General features: G+C 33.9%; 1 protein-coding gene across 2 annotated transcripts in view; it reads right to left on the reverse strand.

Annotated features, from left to right (window-relative positions):
* The window catches only part of LOC115880211 (protein Skeletor, isoforms B/C), a 149,263-nt gene that overhangs the window by 12,690 nt on the left and 117,236 nt on the right, over nt 1-19,337 (reverse strand). For both annotated transcript variants that reach the window (XM_030897357.1, XM_030897358.1), the window contains exons 8-12: nt 7,779-7,974; nt 6,639-6,902; nt 6,224-6,421; nt 5,730-5,923; nt 2,516-2,734 (exon numbers count right to left, since the gene is read on the reverse strand). In XM_030897357.1, coding sequence (XP_030753217.1) covers nt 2,516-2,734; nt 5,730-5,923; nt 6,224-6,421; nt 6,639-6,902; nt 7,779-7,974 — 1,071 coding nt within the window. The remainder of the gene's footprint in view (nt 1-2,515; nt 2,735-5,729; nt 5,924-6,223; nt 6,422-6,638; nt 6,903-7,778; nt 7,975-19,337) is intronic.

A 19,337-nucleotide genomic window follows, 5' to 3' on the forward strand; every position in this document is an offset into this window, starting at 1 on the left:
GACATACCAAGAATAAGAATGACAACTTTGAGAAATACCTCACTGTATGAAAAATACCTCACTGTAGTATTGAGCAATAAAATTTGTAAACAAAGGATTGGAAGAGAGGAACGTTTGCTTACTTACTTACTGTCATTAGTCGCTGACGAGAACTTGACACGCATCAGAAGATGGTTACGCAAGGCGTTTTCTTTCAGAGAAACAGTGGCGTAGCGTGGGTTAGGGGCGTCCGGGGCGGAGAGCCTCTAGGAGAGAGGTTTGCCGCCCCTACAGAATCCGTCCGCCGCACAGTGGTTCCCCTTAATTAGCTGCGCGGTCATAACTGTTAGATATCTAGATATAGCTTGACTGCACCTTTTTTAATAGAAATTGATAACAAATGCTAAATAAATGTATATAAAAAACTTAATGTAATATGTATTAAAAAAATTGGGCCCAGTTCGTGTAATTTGCATTTTATGTTCTAACTATTCGGAAAGGTATACAGATTGAAGAGGTCAAATTTATTTTAAATGTTGAAAAAATAAAAGAGACAGTTGTTTCATTTTATAAATACAATTTTGTTGTCACTTGATAGTGTGTCCACGAAATAAGTTGACACGAAGAGGAAAAAATAAGTTACTTTTATTTTAAGACAAAAAGTCAATCTATAACCACCCGGTATAAGATCCGGCGGCAATTCGCGGCAGCCAGTGGCAATTAATTTATATGCAATATTCTTTAAGCAACAAGTATTATCATGCCGTTTAAGAGGATTTGAAAGGGAAAGTAGTTAAAAGTCTTAAAGAGTGACAAGCAAAAATATAAAAATACTATTTTTGTTGCCTTCAAATAAATTGCCATAAACTAATATTACTTAGGTTTAATTAAGTACAAACAAGAAAAAACAGTTCTTTTTACCTTCTTTTCGAACGTCCATTACAGAAAAGGCAACAGCTTTTATCAATTTTAATAAAGTAAGTAATTAATTGGCGTTATCTGAAAACTGTTAATGTCAGCTTGATAGCAGTAGCAAAAATGTGACATTTCTGACAAAAAAAGCGCTACACTAGGCTTACTTGATTTTTTTATTTATTATGTATCGTTTATAGAGGAATATAAGAAAAGTATTAGCAATAGTTTCATGCAAACATTTTGAAATTAATATTTCTAAGTAATGACCTATCTGGGTACCACTGTGCGCTGCTTTAATAACAATTCTTTGTCGCCCCGCAGGTACTTGGAGGGTCACCGCCAGGGGCGGTCCGCCCCCACCGCAACCGCTTATTGAATTCCGCTACATATTCCAGTAGTTCTCCGATTTTTATAGCATTATTATGATCTTTAGGGGGAGCGCACATGATTTTAGTTTTGTCGATGTTCAACATTGTTTGAATGCGGATCGTTTGCGAGAATAGTTTGAATGCGGAGAAACGTTTGCTGAGGTAAATGACCATACCATAATGTGATATACTGATGCTTCCAAATCCAAAGTATAGGAACAGGGATAGGAGTAGTTAGGCCAAAAACTAAATACTCCGAACCAATGATGGGCACCTACCCCAGCACCCTCCAGGCAAAAATCTATGCTATCGAAAGATGCGTATAACTTATCTTAAATAGGAACTATCGGAAACAAGAAATAGCCAACTTATCCGATAATCAAGCAGCATTACAGTGTCTGGATAGTTCACTGGACTCGACACTAACATACATTTATTAAGGCAAGTTAATACGGCAACGGCAAGTTAAATTATGTAAAAGCTTGTAAAAATAAAAGCCAAGTATTAAATTTGAAGCGTCAAGTTGCAAAACCCTTCCTATCCCACAAACGTTGTTTCGAGATAATAAGCAAAAACTGTTTTAACAAATGTTTGAAGCGTTAATTTACAAAAAACGTGTCCATTGAGTGAAATCATTGCTTTGTATCTCGTTTTTCAAGAAATAAAAATTATTAATATTTAATTTTTAAACAGAAAAAACCCAAAAATAATTCGGATAAGGCGGGTTTTGCTGCAGTATGATGAATATTGGCTATGAAATGAAGGAAGCTCTCATTTTATATGTAAATTTTTATGGGAAATGTCATCGATCGTCATTTCCTAGCCAACTGGACGCCGTTTTTTTTCGATCATACGGTATTTGCATCCTATCTTGATTTATTAAATATACTGTTTTATTAAAATTAAGTAAGGATTTTAAAAGACGTCAGTAGTAAAATTATAGTTGTGTAAAAAGTTTGTGAAAAAATGCGAGATTTGTAACAATAATGACAATAAAAACCAAATATAAGTGGATAAGATGGATTTTGCTGCAGTAACGTAATTTGTAGTGAATTTTATATAGGAATAGGTGACTTTTACTGCAGTTTGGGATTATGATTATGTAGAGTTTAGGGTCCACTATCAATATGTGTCATTAGGCCATTTTTTTTTCAACTTGATGCCTTAATTGTACTGATAATCGCATTTCTGAGTGGTTCTTTTTTTGGTTGTAAAGGATAAAAAAGCAAACATTTAATTTCTAAGTGTCTTACCTGATAGTAGACAGTGTCTGGGGTATTCTTGTCCGGAGTCCACTGGATGAATCCTGGTTCCCCTTTGTCGCATTTAAGCTGTAACGTTCTCTGGTAGGCACCGAACGATTGGAATTCGTCGGCATCTTGATCTCCAGACCAATGACACAACCTACCCGTTCCTGTTGGTTGTAGACTACCGTCTTTGGCCTGTTCGACTCCGGCAAATACTGTCACATTCTAAAATAAATAGTTGACATGTTATAAATATAAATTAAAGACTAATTGCATGTACAGGGTTTCCCACCAAGAATAGCTCTCGGCTGTATCTCGGAAAGTATTAGCCGTAGAGCCTCCGGAAAAAAGTATTTGTAACTAAAGAGGCTATGCGAAATTGTTGGAAATTATTTTCAAGTTTGTAGAACGGCCGCTAGAGGGCGCAACTGCTATAAAAAATAAGAAAATTTAATTTTTACAAAATTTTGCCTAGATAAGAGGTACTATAAATAATAGCTTCATAATCTTCAGTAAATTTTTAAAATTTTCGTTCAAACCATTTTCCCCTATCTGCCAAAATAAAATGGTAGGAGGTTAGATCTGCTTTTATTTAAATATTAATAACTCCGGACTGGATGATCGGAATCCAAAAACGGGGGCTTGTTTTAAGCTTTTGAACGTAGACGCTAGGGGGCGCTGTTCACAAATATTTTTTCGCGTTTTTTCAAAAAAAAAAAAATACGATAGTATATGTAATTTTAGCTTTTACTAAAGGGTAATAAAAGCTTAAAAAGTCTGTGAAAACCGCATCTTCATATCTTTTTTCAAACCAAAGTTATTAGCAAAATTTTAATAAATACGAAAAAATAAGCCCTTAATTACCTTATTTTTCTAACACGGTATCACTAGCCCTCTTGATTATGACCATTCTAATAATAAAATAGGATTATTTTATTAAAATAATCGACAATGTATCAGAATACTATAATACTAGGTGTATTAATATTCAATAATTAAGATATCAAGACAGTGAACAAGTAATTACACCTCAGTGAATTCATACTAGGCTTTGGAAAAAAGTTGCTTTTAAAGGTTTATAAAGTTTAAAAAAATTAAAAGTTGGTTTTAAATGACGTTTATAACCATCAAAATATGATATCAACATTTCTTTCTCAGCAGAGTTTTTTATCTTTTGATTGCTTCTCTAAAAATGCCTTTCTTCAAAAGAGAAAAAACGTTGCTAAGACTATCAAAATGTTGATCTAAACCATAGACTAATGTCACGTACTAGAGATAGATTGGACACTGATATAAAACAAATGGGTCCGTCATTTAGAGCCACCTGGTGATCCGGAAGAAACTAATGGAGAGTTTTGGCATAACATAATTTTAGCGTTCCGTTACTTATTAACGCTAATTAAAACGGTAACGTTATTCAAGCGCAAAATCTGTGGCAAAATTATTCCTTGTAAAATATAAAATAATAAATATACTTTTTTACTGCCCCCAATTTTATGTTTTATTAGATCATTAGAAGTGTAACATAATTACAACAAAATTAAAATTATAAATACATACATTTTAAACACCAACAATAGATCACATAGCGCCTATTTTTTTAATTTTACAACTAAATTATAATATAATAAAAATATTATAGACTACTAATTAACTGTTACTAAAAATACTATATATTGCCAACTATGTACTTACTTATTTACGATTAAACTATTTTTTTATTTGGTTTATAAATTATTAGTTCTAAAATGTCAAAATGACTTTAATAAAAAAGTTTAGTATCTAACACGAAAATGATGATCGACTGTAAGTATCAGAATGCACAAACTAATAAAAACAAACTATAAACACAAACCACTGAACTTTCCGACAAATCAGGAATATCTGAATTAATAATTATTTAAATAATGATTTAAAAATAACTTGACGGATCACCAACATTTTGTCAACAAGACAAAAACTAGACCATAGACAGTACTTAACATAGAGACTGTCATGTCATCTTCATAATATAAATTAGAAACCTGTGCTTTAATGTCTTTTGCGCCGTCTGGCCATGCGGAAGAAACTAAATTTGTAGTTCTATAAAATTACCATTGAGTGTCTAGGGCATGATCTAAACTATCTAACACTTTGACGTTTATACTATTACGACAAAAGCAACTCTTCCAAAGCCTACCATGATATCACTGAGGCGTCGTTTCTTTTTCAATGCCATATGCCATAATTATTAGATATTAATACATCTGGTATTTTGATATATTGTCGATTTTAGAATAAACTAATCGTTTCTATCTTATTTTTTATTAGAATGGTCCTAAACAAGAGGGCTACTGTAACCTTGTTATAAAAATACGGTAATTAGGGCTTATTTTTTCGTATTTATTATAATTTTGCTAATATCTTCGGTTTGAAAGGGGATATCAAGATGCGGTTTCGCTGACTTTTTAAGCCTTTATTGCTCTTTACTATCAGCTAAAATTACATATACTATCGCATTTAATTTTTTTGAAAAATTGGGCAATGTTTATTAAATTTAAGACAGCGTCCCCTAGCGTGGACATTCAAAAGCTTATTAGTATTGTTTATACGGTATAATATAGAGTAAAAAACGCTCTTTTAAACGATCCTCCGTTTGTTGGATTCCGTTCATCCAGAGTCCGGAGTTATTAATATTTAACTTAAGACAAATCTAACCTTCCCCCACCACTTTATTTTGGTAGGTAGGGGAAAATGGTTCCAACAAAAAATATTCAAAATTAACTGAAGATTATGAAGTTATTATTTATAGTACCCGTTATCTAGGCAAAATTGTGTAAAAACTCCGTTTTCTTATTTTTTATAACAGTTGCGCCCTCCAGTGGCCGTTCTACAAACTTGAAAATAATTTCCAACAAATGACAACATATAGGTAGTAGATTAAATTTACAAGAAAGAAACCCCAGAAAAGATCCAGTGGTTGAAAAACGGTAAAGAGGAAATATGTTTCTTTTATGGAGATCTTACCACCTCTGAAAATATTTGCACTTATTTAAGACTCGCCCTGTATGAATGCTTCCAACAATTTTCTTTTCATTCTGTATTCTCTATTATTGAAGTTTTCTATTATTTGAAATTTTTATCGATTTGTTGGCAAATTTTTCTCAGCGAGTATTTAAATATTGTCAATTTTATAGCAGGTATCACTCTAGTTAATTAATTTTCTGTCATATTAACTTACCTTCTTCTCTTCTGGTGTTTTGTAGACGTATCCACCAATAGGATCATCGGTTATGTAGAATGGATGATACTTAGCGGAAATTTCAGGGTTGTCTCCACCCTCGGTGACGAACGTGTAGGTTTTCCCTCTGACAACATTGATAACAGGAATTAATAAGCCATTTATGTACCAGGAAATACCCCAACCCACGTGTCCTGAAATAAATTAATTACTTTGAACAGTTTGGAGTCAATTCAGTTTATTTTTGTGAATATGTTTTGATAAAAAGGTATAAAAATATTCCATTTATGCCTTGGAGTATCCGACATTCTCTTATTACTAACATTAAGAAATAAATATTACTAGCTGACCCGTAGAGTTTTATTGTTAATCAGCCTTCTTTGACGCCGTTTTTTCAATCGTATGGTACCATTTATTGTTAAAAAGTATTAAAAATTGCGAATTTTCATTGCTTCGATGAATTACATTCAGCCATACTGAGCAAAACTACAAACCTGTGATAGCCGGATAGCCACTTTTGCCTCCGGTAGGTCCCATTTGGGCGTAGAATACTCCATCATCAGGCTCGTTGCACTGAATGGGCGGAATTTCCCAGGCGTCTCGGTTTTCGACTGGGGTGGGTGAAGGTACACCTCTCTGTGATACGCGATTATTGCCTCTCGTCCTTGTTGGTTCTTTCCTAGTCGGCTGAACTAAAATAGTAACAGAAATAACAGTTGTTTGAGGAATACAATATTATACAGAATTCTTCTATTTTGTGATATCTCTGGTTGATTATACATTTGATTAGATTAAATATAAGATGAACCAATTAAAATATTAACAAAGTTACATGGATTGGTTTGAGAAAAATGCAGTGCCGAAATTAATAGCTTGAAACCAGTCCAAATGACTTTGGAAATACTATACCTTCTTCTACGATCTCGGTAGCTGCTGCAGCAACCGGTCTTCTAGGTCTACCACCTCCTCGTCTTCTATCGCTGGATCTTCTAGGAGCTGCAGTAGTTGTAGTAGATGGCTCAACCTCAGGAGGTTGAGGATATTCTTCTTCACTGTTCTCCGAAGCTTGATGTTTTTTGGCAGAAGCTATGGTTTGTGGGGATGCTGGTGGATCGGCTTCTGGAGTGGGACAGTTCCATTTGGCTGGTCTGCCGAAGTCGATAAAGCTATCAGCTGAAATCAATATTCTGTTTTAGTTACCATACAGTGCGTCTCAAAAGTGGCTCACTCATATACATTTTTATTTTTTCACATAAAAAAACAAGATTTGGATTGAAACTTTTGATTTTTAAATGGCACACTCGGTATTTTTTTAACTTTATTCGTCATATGTCAACTTTTGACATTTTCGCATATCGTTTATTTGAAATTGTAACATGCTGTTCATAATGACAATTTGACTCGAAATACCAAGTGTGTGGTACCAAATTATTCGTACAAAAATTATTTTTCCAAATATGCTAACGAACCACCCTCATTCCATTTGAAAAAATTGAGATATAATTAAAAATACGATTTGAGCTTCTTTTAACCTGACAGGCCAAGACACTAAAAACATTAGACGATCAAATCTATTTTTCTAAAGCTGCTTGATTAAAAATTAGTGTTTTTAACACAGCCATGGCACTCTAGATTCAAATTTAAAATACAATTTTTTTAAGCGAAAATATGAAAAGTTATATATACTATGGAATAAAGTAAAAAAAATACCGAGGATGCCATTTAAAAATCAAAAAATGTAGACATTTCCGGTGAAACAGGAAGTGACCGAAAACAACTGAATACGTCAATCAATGCCAAAAATAAAAAAAAATTATGTCAAATATTATGTCATACCAAATCTCGTTTTTATCTAAAAAAAGTTTGGAGGTGAGCCACTTTTATAAATATATGATACGTATATAAATGTTATTATTTTTTAATACTGACTAATGTAAAATGAATAATGAATGAACTGAATCGTATTGAGATGCAATTAGTAGTTTTAAAAAAGCTTGTTTTACAGATAATCAAGTTAGCTTAATTTAATACAATAAGTTTTATACATACTTTTAAGGTAGTGACTGTGGAAAGACACTTCATTTCTCTGGTTTAAGGGACCCACTGCCCAAATGATAGCCTGTGATTTGTTATTATAGATGGGCAAGTCGTATTTGTCCGACGCCTTCAGCGGTCTTTGGTATGTCACGATGGAGTATCCATTAACCATGGCAGCATTAAGAAGACGAATATTGTCAGTATTTTCCTGGAAAATGAAGTAGACATTTAGCCAAACCTTCTTCTAGAATATTATAAATTTTACGTAACGTAAGTTAATATTTTAAGGATCTAGAAAAGTAAACTCGTAAAAAAATTAAAACGAAAACAGGAAATTTCAGTTTTTCCGTCATATATCCGGAAATGACAAAGATACGTTCAATGAGTGAACAGATTAGACTCACTAATAAAGTTGATTGAAAGAATTGGGAAGATACGCAATCTAATGGGCGAATTCGTGACAAGGCTGACTTGATTTCCCCTTACGTCTCAAGTGCTGTACATTAGAGCCACCACTCGTTCTGAGGCCAACGCATAAAACACTCATTTTCTCTAATTCGGCTAGCGAAGGCATATCGGAGACGGTGTGGAACTGAAAGCGACCGTGTTGCCATATTAAAATGTGTAATATCTGTAATACGTTTCACGAAAATATCTTTAGATTAAGAATTCCAGTTTATGTATTGAAAATTTATTCGTGTTAAACATAGAATAAACAACAAAAGTACAAATTCTTTTATATGTACTGAATATGTCGTATGGTCGTAAAAAGTCGTTTAGTTGGCTTGGAAATAACGATTATAGACATTTACCATAATATTTTACATATTATGAGATAACAGCGATCTTCATTTCCAAGCCAACTCTGAGGCCGTTCTTGATTTGATCATATAATATTATATTAAATTGTTTAATGATAGAAAATCCGTATTATTAACTTACTGTACCCAAAATCCGTAAATCTACGGACTTCAGCAGTTCTGGCAACACTGTCTCCGGCAACCACTCACTCTGTCGACTGAAAGCGGAACTACGGTACAGTATTCTTGATCCGCTGCGCTGTAAACGACTATCAGCGCGCAGCGGCGCAGAGCTAAACTAAATCTCGGACAGGCTGACGGAACGCTAGCTACATCTCGGACAGGTTTTGTGCCACCAAATCGGCCATAAGGTTGCGCATCTTCTTATTTCTTCAATCATTGTTCCGAGATCCCAACAGCTTTCTTTTTGTTGATTTAGATGTAGCATATAGTATATTAAAATAAAAATTGATAAAATATTAAAAAAAAAGGAAAATAGCATTTCATATTTTTGTTTTATATTATTTTGAAATTTTGAAATAATTCCATCATTAGGTAGAACAGATACTCGAACAGATGTATATAAATACAAGCCTGATACATTTTATTTAGTAAACTTGTTTATCAAAAACAAGTCTGCCTGTGTACATTAAATTTTATTTTAATTAAAGTCAAAAAATAAATATTTTGAAAAGCTGCAAACGGAATATTCGCAACTTTTAACGAGCTCTGTCTATATTAAAATTTTTTTTATTGTTTTCGCCGCTACAAAATAAAACTTTAATTGGTAATACGAGGAACGTGGACGGAAACAGTGCCCGTCCATTGTTGTTTTTAGGAGGATTTGTCGGTTTTGGATTACGCACGCTTAGCTGGGAAATAAAAATAAATTTTACCCGGCTTTGTTGCTATCTAAGCAAGTAGCAAAATTAAGCCGTAGTTTTTGTTGTAAACTGGTTTAAAAAAACATATTCGAAATGTGTTGTTTCAGTATTCCCGAATATACAGGGTGTTCCAGCCTGAGCGTGCATTAGAAGTTTCTAGAGAATCACAATATCTAGATCGGAGATATTTTGCACATCATTGTTTTACAACGAGATCTATCGATTAAAAATATTTTCAATATGGCGGCACTTCTGGGAATACCGGAAGTTGACAGCAACTTTCGTATTTTAAAAAGAATGCCCCCATTTTTTATTACATACTTAAATTTTCTGTAAACTTCTATGAATATTGATTGACACTCTATATCTAACATTAACCGTTTTTGAGAAAAAAATTATTTAAAATTTTTGAACAAAAAAAATACCTGTCAAAAAAATCTGTATAGCCTAAACAACAAATTTACTGATTACCACAGTCACTGTGACATAAAGAGAAGACATGTGGCTATCTATTTCAAAAATTAAATTGTTGAAATATCATATAATAATGGCGGTAGAATGTAGAATGTAGAATGTTTAGGAGGGGAGTTAGTCACCGCGACCTTACAGATCTATTGTGTGTTCCCCTTTCTTGAGCTATAACCAGTTATAACTCATCATACAGTCTCAAGGCTTTAACAAAAGCCAGTATCTGAGACGGCTCCATAGAGGCCAGCTCTCCATCCTTGACATCAGCCGTACCAAAGTTCATGGCACTAATGGTCGTCGTCTCGGCGCACTCAGTGATGAGGTGTTCTGGTGTTTCCCCATATTCCCCACAGAATCTGCATTCGCCGTTGTTTCTCAGCTTCAGCCTACTGAGGTGTTCGTTGAGGAGACAGTGTCCTGTTAGGAACCCCGTGACAATCCGAAGATTGTTTTTACTTAAATCAAGGAAAACCTTTGATTTTTCTCGGTCGTAGGTTCTGAGGAACTTTTTCGAGTGTCTTAGACCGTTGGAGGACACCCTTTCCAAGTTGCGGTTGGAGTCTTGCAGATTCTTCAGTTCCGCTTTCAGCTGGTTTCCGCTTGGAAAACAGAACGGTTCTGGTCCAGTTAGTGGAGTGTTCACTCCTTTCCTAGCTAGATCATTTGCTTTTTCATTGCCTTCTATCCCTTGGTGAGCAGGCACCCAGAGTAGGAGGACTTTATTTTCTTTGCCCAACTTGTTGAGCTTCTCTAGGCATTCTTTGACCAACTTCGAATTGATGGTTACTGAGTTGAGCGCGTTTAGTGCTGCATGACTATCGGATAGGATGGGAATTTCCTGTTTTCGATAGTTCCTATCTAAGATAAATTGTACACATCTTTCGATAGCGTAAATTTCTGCCTGAAGGATACTGGGGTAGGTGCCCATTGGTTCGGAGTATTTGGTTTTCGGCCCAAATACTCCTATCCCTGTCCCTGCTTTGGTTTTAGAAGCATCAGTATACCACGGTATGGTATGGTCTTTTATATGCTGAGTAAACGTTTCTTCCTTCCAATCCTTTTTATTACTCAATACTACAGTGAGGTGTTTCTCAAAGTTGTAAATTCTTGGTATGTCATCCACTGGGAGTTGGAGAAGTGGAATTTTCTTTTTGAGGGTGTTCCAAGCCTCTGACCTAAAAATTCTCCCAGTACTGTTTCCGTCTATGACCATTCTAATCATTGTCGCATTGGCATAACTACCGACGACAATGTGCAGTGGTGTTAGGTCTAAAATGACCTCCATTGCTGCTGTTGGACATGTTCTCATGGCACCTGTGATACAGATACATGCCAGTCTCTGTACTTTGCACAGGTTTTGCCTTGCTGTACGTTGGTCTAGTTTTGTATACCAAGCAACTGCTCCATATGTAATCATGGGTCTTACTATCATGGTATACATCCAGCGCAAAATTTTTGGGGCGCATTAACCGTTTTTGAGAAAAAAATTATTTAAAATTTTTAGACGAAAAAACTACCTGTCAAAAAAATTTGTATAGCCTAAAAATCAAATTTAGGGATTACTACAGCCACTGCGACATAAAGAGAAGACATGTGGCTATCTATTTCAAAAATTAAATTGTTGAAATATCATATAATAATGGCGGTAACTGTCATGGAATTGAGCAATTGAAAAATTATCATAAATCATTTTTTTCCAATGGAAACCCACTTTTTTTTATTTCACTAGTGAAACGGTTTTTCAATTCCTTACTTTTTAACTATACATGTTCCTATACCTAAAATAAATCGTCTTTAAGTTATTTACGATTGAGTTTGAAAACGTATATTATGTATATATAGTCTGTCCAACGAGAAGATCCTTGACAGTGATAGATGTGTCTGTCATTTTAATTTCAAAGTAGTTTATTTTATTTTACAAAGAAATAAGTTGGTACAACTGGATCTCATAGCAGGAAATTAATATATGTATTTAAAATTTCACTGACAAGTAACTTCAAAATATTGTGAGAAAAACTGTATAAAACTGAAAAAATGTAATCGAGTTATTTTATTTAATAAAAAACGGTATGTGTTAATACAAAACAAACAAAAACAAGACACCAAATACCAAAAAATATAAAAAAGAACTATTTCTTACTTTCAAGCTTTATGAAACTTCCCGCATTTATGATTATATTTATCAATATAACTTATGTACAAATACAAATTTGTAATATTCCGCAGGAATAAATAAAACAACATAAATAAAACAAACTATTTTATTAATAATAACACTTACCAAATATTATACCTCACAGGTTGATTAATTAACTTTAATCTTAATTTTTTTAAATCAGTACCTTTTGACATTATTTTTCTGCAGTACTAAAATCCATTATTTATCTATCATGTGATGTCGATATTTTACAGCTACTCTAGTTTTTAGTATGTGTTTAGTATGGTCCTTCTACCATATTCGAGATGCTATTATCTACGACGAGATAGTATACGAACTTTATTGATAGTAACTTTATTGGTGTATCTGTATAAGACTTTCTGCCTGAGCAGCGAGTATTAACCATAAACTGTGCTCTGGGTTCTACAGTTAATTTTCACTCGATTTTTCCTCCAACCTTCTTGATCTTGACTTCAAAAGACACAAAACACACGTAATAACACGAATCAAAATGCATCATCTTCCAAAACGCAGGGTATTTGACAAAAGTTGTCACAAAATTATAACCTATAATTTGGCAAGACTTTGACAAACGTCAAAAATCTAAAGGCGAGTTCATACGCATCGGCGTCCGTTTGTCGTTTATCGTTCCGTCAAACCAATAAAATTGAAATACGATCTGTCATTTTTGAAATAAACCAATAAAACTAGTTAAAAACAACAAGTGACGACGCATGACGAATTTATATTTAAACCCATCCATAGTTAACTTAAAAATTATTAGAAACTTTTTTTAGTAAAATAAATAGATTGGTATGGGACGTCATCTGCTTTTCTTCTGTCATCGTCTGTCGAAATCTTACCTGAGAAAAAAAAAACAGAGTATATATATCCTTTGACATTAAGTGTCAAATGGTCAGTCAATTTATATCCATCTGTCAGAAAACGAATTGTTTGAATTTCCTATAGAATAAATACTGCCTGCTTAAGGGTTTAAAAAGTGTATTTATAAAAATATATCTGGTATTTCCGCTCTTTAGTGATATCTAATAGTAGATATTATTAATAATATTCCGTATGATTGTATGATCGAAAAAAAAAACAGCGCAAAGTTGGCTCGAAAATGATGCTGCATTTTGAACAAAGCGTCACAATATGACATGGCCAGATCTATTGTTTTATATCACTTGACGTTTAAAGTCATAGGCTTCTGGTTAAAATCAAGAAAAATATACGCTTTAAAACTAAATCTTAAATAACTCAAAAACGATTTATTTTAGGTATAGGAACATGTATAGTTAAAAAGTAACGAATTGAAAAGCCTTTTCACTAGTGAAATAAAAAAAGTGGGTTTCCATTTGAAAAAAATGATTTATGATAATTTTTTAATGGCTCAATTCTATGACGCTGCGGCCATTATAGAATAGAATAATTTATTGATGTCAATACCATACAAATAGTGGCGTACATAAGTCAAAATATAAAATAAAATACATATATAAAACACAATTAACTTAAAAATTAACACAAAAGACATAAAGTTAAAACCATCATATTAGATGGGTATACAATGACAGTTATATATTCTAGTTAATACATTGTAATATAAATATAGGGTGGGAGTTTCCAGTTCCCACATTCTGTTGTAGAAGGAGTTTCCATCAAGTGAGATTAATATGTATATCACTTGAAAGAGACTCCGTCGTGTCATACAGTGGATTTTCAAGTAACCAGCCACGAACCCTGCCTTTAAACACCTTATCGGACAATAGTTTATACCCATTCGGGAGTTTATTGTAAAATTTCACACCACAGTATCTAGGTCCATCTCGAGACCTTTCTAATCTATGTATAGGGATACTGAGGTGCTCCGCCCTACGAGTGTCATGAGAGCCGTGCTGAGCATTTGTGGGATATTTTTCCGTATTGGCTTTAACATATAATAGATTTTCCAATATATAAAGATTTGGGAGAGTAAGTATATTTAACATTTTAAAGGTTTCCCTGCAATCATCCCTGTAGCCCAATCCTCCGACAACTCGCACAGCCCTCCTCTGAAGCGCGAAAACCCTGCGCCACTGAGGTGCGTGCCCCAAGCCAAAACAGCGTAGGACATCACAGAATGAAAAAGAGCGTAGTAAGCCGTCCGCAATACGCAACAGGAAACAGTACCTGACAAATTACGCAGAACGAAGAGCGCGCTTCTTAGCTTCTGGCATAGTTGCTCAATATGAACATTCCATCTCATTTCACTGTCCAACTGAACCCCTAAAAATGGAACAGATTCCCTGGAGAAGCGACAGTCCTCAGGCACACTCCTCAAAGAAAAAATTACACGATTTGTTTTGGCCTCATTTAAAACTAGGTTATTTTTCCGGAACCAGTCAGCCGCCCTCGCTTGAGCGTCATCCGCGCCTCCCTCTAGGTCTTTTAGTTCTTTTCCTCTGACCGAGACCGCTGTATCATCTGCGAATAAAACGTAGTGGTCGTCACGTCGGATATGTGGTAAGTTGTTTATATAAATCAAAAAAAGTAAAGGGCCCAGTACTGAGCCTTGTGGGACACCATTTTTAAGAGGTCTTGGGTTCGACCACACACCATCAACGACCACTCTCTGTATTCTGTCCTCCATGTAGGATTTCAAAAGGGCAACACTACCCTCACTAAATTTATAATAGTCGATTTTTTTAATGAGCAACTTGTGAGACACACAATCGAAGGCTTTACTTAAATCGCAAAATACCGCGCCAACATGTTCCCTACCCTCAAAGCCATCCAAGATGAATGACACGAGGTCCAGAATAGCCAGCACAGTGCTGCGTCCGGACCTGAAGCCGAACTGTTGGTCGTTCAGCAATAAATTCTCTTCAAGGAATAACGCCATTCTTGAGGCCATACATTTCTCAATGATTTTTGAAAAAACAGGAAGCAGTGAAATCGGACGATAATTAGATATATCATTCTTGTCCCCCTTTTTGAATACGGGTACAACAACAGCCTCCTTGAGACAACATGGAAAAATGCATTCCCTAAAGCACAAATTAATTATTTTTGTTAGCGGTATAAGGATAAGCTCCCTTATCATCTTTATAATCCTAACACTGAACCCAAATTTGTCACGCGAATCTTTATTTTTTAAGTTAAGTATTACGTCCCTGACCTCATTAAAACCCACATCTCCGAACTTGAATTCCTCATCCGGCAGATGAGTAATCCGAAATGGAATATCTTGTGTAGAACACTGTCCATTTCCGACCAAGACATCCGCCACACTAGAGAAAAAATCATTAAATGCATCGGGACCAATTGTCATTGAGATATTTTGTTTCTGCTTGTTTCACGGTTGTTATTCACGATTTTCCAAATACTTTTTGACTTATTTGTTGAGTTAGAAATAAGTCTATCATTATATTCCCTTTTCGCGACTTTAATTGCCCTTCGATACTGTTTTTTAAAGCAGTTTCTATTGTCAAGCAGTTCTTGGGATGGGTATTGTTTAAAAAGATCATTAAGAAAACACAGATGTTCTCGCATTTCCCGCAGTGTGTCATTAAACCAAGGAAACATAGTTTATATGACATTCGAACAATTTAATTTTTGAAATAGATAGCCACATTTTTGCTCTTTATGGCACAGTTGCTGTCGTAATCACTGAATTTGACGTTTAGGCTATACACATATTTTTGACAGGCAGTTTTTTTCCTCCCAAAAAGTTAAATTTTTTTTTCTCAAAAACGGTTAATGTTAGGTATAGAGTGTTTGATATAAAAATTCATGAAATTTTACAGAGAATTTAAGTATGTTATAAAAATGGGGGTACCCATTTAAAATAAGAAAGTTGCTGTCAACTTCCGGTATTTCCGGAAGCGCCGCCATATTGAAAATATTTTTAATCGATAGATCTCGTTGTAAAACAATGATATGCAAAAAATCTCCGATCTAGATGTTGTGGTTCTCTAGAAACTTCTAATGCACGCTTAGCCTGGGACACCCTGTATACGTATTATTATTTATAACTAAATAAAAAATTAATAAATAAATATAGAGAAAAAAGTCATCGGTAGCTCATAGGTATTTATTTAGAAAAATATTCTAGTGATAACCCATATGCATGTCCCTGGTGAACATGTTAACACTTTTTCAGCACTAAAATATGAAATATGTAGTACTTATAGTATCTTTTACCTTCAAAATTTCATTCGAATCGCTAAAAGCACTTGAAAGCAAATTTAAATAAATCGAGAAAAAATGACTTTAAACCCCCGTCGCTACAAAACAAAGCCGAATCGAACTTATGTTAATATAAAAAGTAAATCTTATTTTTACATGAAATATCTCCCCACAAGAGATGGAATAGATTTTTTGAAACATCCTATATGTATAATGTAATCCTTACAGAGTTTAAATGGCTTCACAATTATTGCTTTACATCGCTTTACAATCACTTTTACAACATTAATTACAATCAATGTTGTAAATTTCAAAACTATTAAAGCGTAATATTCAAAGCTGACTTGTGAATATACCGTGTGCGTCTCAAAAATGGTTCACCCCCTATAACTGTTTTATTTTTTCAGATAAAAGTACGAGATTTGGTATGTGATATATGACATAAATTAGGATTGATTGACGTATTCAATTGTTTTTGGTCTTCCTGTTTCACCGGAAATATCTACAACTTTTGTTTTTTATAAAAAAACCGGCCAGGGCAAGACACCAAAAAACATTAGGTTATCAGATCTATTTTTCCAAGGCTTCTTGATTAAAATAGTGTTTTTTAACACAGCCATGGTACTCTAGATTGAAATTTAAAATTCTTTTTTTTTGTAAGCAAAAATGTCAAATGTTGACATATGATATGTCATTCTATTGGAAGTGTCATTTTCTATCGAATAAAGTAAAAATATTCCGAGGGTGTCATTTGCAATTGCAAGTCAATTAACTGAAATAGATATACGTAACTGGTTTGCGGAAGTTTCAAACTATTTTCAGGAAAATAACTATACAGAAATTTTATAAAATGGATATCGCATCTTCAATGCTGATGAGACGGCTATTGCATTATGTCCTAAAACGGGAAAAGTGTTGGCGCCAAAAATATTTATGATGTATCCAAAACCTCGGAAAAGGATAGCCTGACAGTCTTACTGTCAGTTGCAGCCTCTGGCAAAATGGCACCACCGATGGTGGTATATCCTTATAAAAGAGTTCCTTCAGATATAGTGACTAATTTCCCAAAAACTTGGGGGTTAGGTAAGTCCGATTCTGGATGGATGACTGGTGAGGTTTTTTTTGAATATATGGCAAATATATTTGAGCCATGGCTAACAGAAAACAATATAGAACGCCCAGTTATATTTTTTGTGGATGGGCACAGATCCCATTTAACGTTAAACTTGAGTCTCTTTCTGCGGGAAAAACAAATTATTTTAGTAGCATTCTATCCGAATGCTACTCATATTCTGCAGCCTCTAGACGTGTCAGTATTTCATCCATTAAAATGCAAATGGAAAACATATATCAGAAAGTGGTTAACAGAGCACAAAAACCAACAAATAATGAGACAGGACGTTGCCCCTATTCTAGAAAATATTCTAAAGGATTCAATATTACCACAGATTATTACAAGTGGTTTTCGAGTGTGTGGACTATTCCCATTAGATCCCAATAATGTGGACTATTCAAAAATTATACAAAGACCAACAGAAAGCAATAACAAAGACGGCAAAACATCTAATAAGAAGAATCATTCAGTTCAAGAAATAAAAAATTGTTTAAACATTCTAGAAGCCAATATTCCGCTTCATATACTTAAAGCGATAAAATCAAATTCTGGGGATGAATGGAAGGGACCTGAATCATCAAAGGATTTGTACGCTCTTTGGAAAAAATTATTAAAGCTGACAAGTAAATCAGTGCCAATTGAAATTGAAAATATAACTGTAGACACAGAAGAAAATATTAAAGCCCGGTTGATGTTCCGCAAGAAGATCAGGACGGAGAATTACAACAAAATGATGAGGCCCAAGCACCCGAATATGAAAGAAATATTTACCATACTCCAGACATAACAGTTCCCTCTACTTCAAAAGCGACTATTCCTTTTGAACTAAATAGTATGTATTACCAACCGCATTTCCAAACAGATGATAAACCAATTGAACAAATGTTAATAGAAACTAATACACAGTCAACTGAATCACCTTTTAAGAAATACCTATTTTTTCCCAAAGAGGAACTAAAAAATCAGAAAAGAATAAAAGAAAGATCACGTTCAGTCATCACATCTGACTATTGGTTAAGCGAACAGCAGAAAAAAGAAGAGCTGAAATTACAGAAAGAAGAGTCAAAGCTAACCAGAAAACGAACCAGAGAAGAGAAACAAAAAGAAAAAATTAAAAAAAATCAAGAAAAAAATGCAGGGCGGTCAAAAACAAACAGAAAAAAATTAAACACAATAATGTGGAAGAAAATAAACTAGACTGGAAGTGTTACAAATGTAAAGTATTTTGGAGAGATCAGCATTTTTTGGAAAGGAAAGCAAAATGGTTTAGCTGTATTAGTTGTTCAAATAAGATACACAGAATTTGTGTTCCAACAAAACATATAAATACACTAGGACTTGGTATTTCTGATTCTGAAGATGAATCGGAGTTTGTATGTGAAGACTGTGGAATCACTTTAGACAGTAGCGATAGTGATATAAGTGAAAGTTGGGATAATGTAGAAGAAGATTTGTAGGTGTCTTAAATTCCAAGGCTAGATATGTATATCAGAAAAAATACTGATGTTATGGTATCATGTCAGGCGTACTTTATAAATTAGAAGTTAAATTATTTTTTACTGTGGTTTACATTTTTTACCTTTACAAGTACAAATCATATTGTCAATACAATGTTGTTTTCTTCCATGTACTAACCATAAGTAGTATGTAATGATTTGAAATCTTTTGAATATTAATAAATGTGAGCAAAAAATCGATTAATAGTTTTATTTCGTAAATCAATTAATATTGAATAGATTTGAAAAAAAATCTTCAGTATCCCAATATCTTACTTAAAAATATCCTTATGAAAATCACTTTAGAAAGTCACGTCCATTACTGGATCTATGACTGTCCAAACTAGGATCTAACAAAAAATTGTGTGTCCATTTTTGGGGTAGTGGGCATCCAAAATCCAATATTTTTTAATAACAATATAATTCAATTTTTGAAGATTACATGCCTTGGGCAATTAAAGAGCAGATTATGAACTTGAAT

This window comes from Sitophilus oryzae, unplaced genomic scaffold, assembly GCF_002938485.1.
Source record: "Sitophilus oryzae breed Bouriz unplaced genomic scaffold, Soryzae_2.0 scaffold_1620_pilon_pilon, whole genome shotgun sequence".
NCBI classification, from domain to species: Eukaryota; Metazoa; Arthropoda; class Insecta; order Coleoptera; family Curculionidae; genus Sitophilus; species Sitophilus oryzae.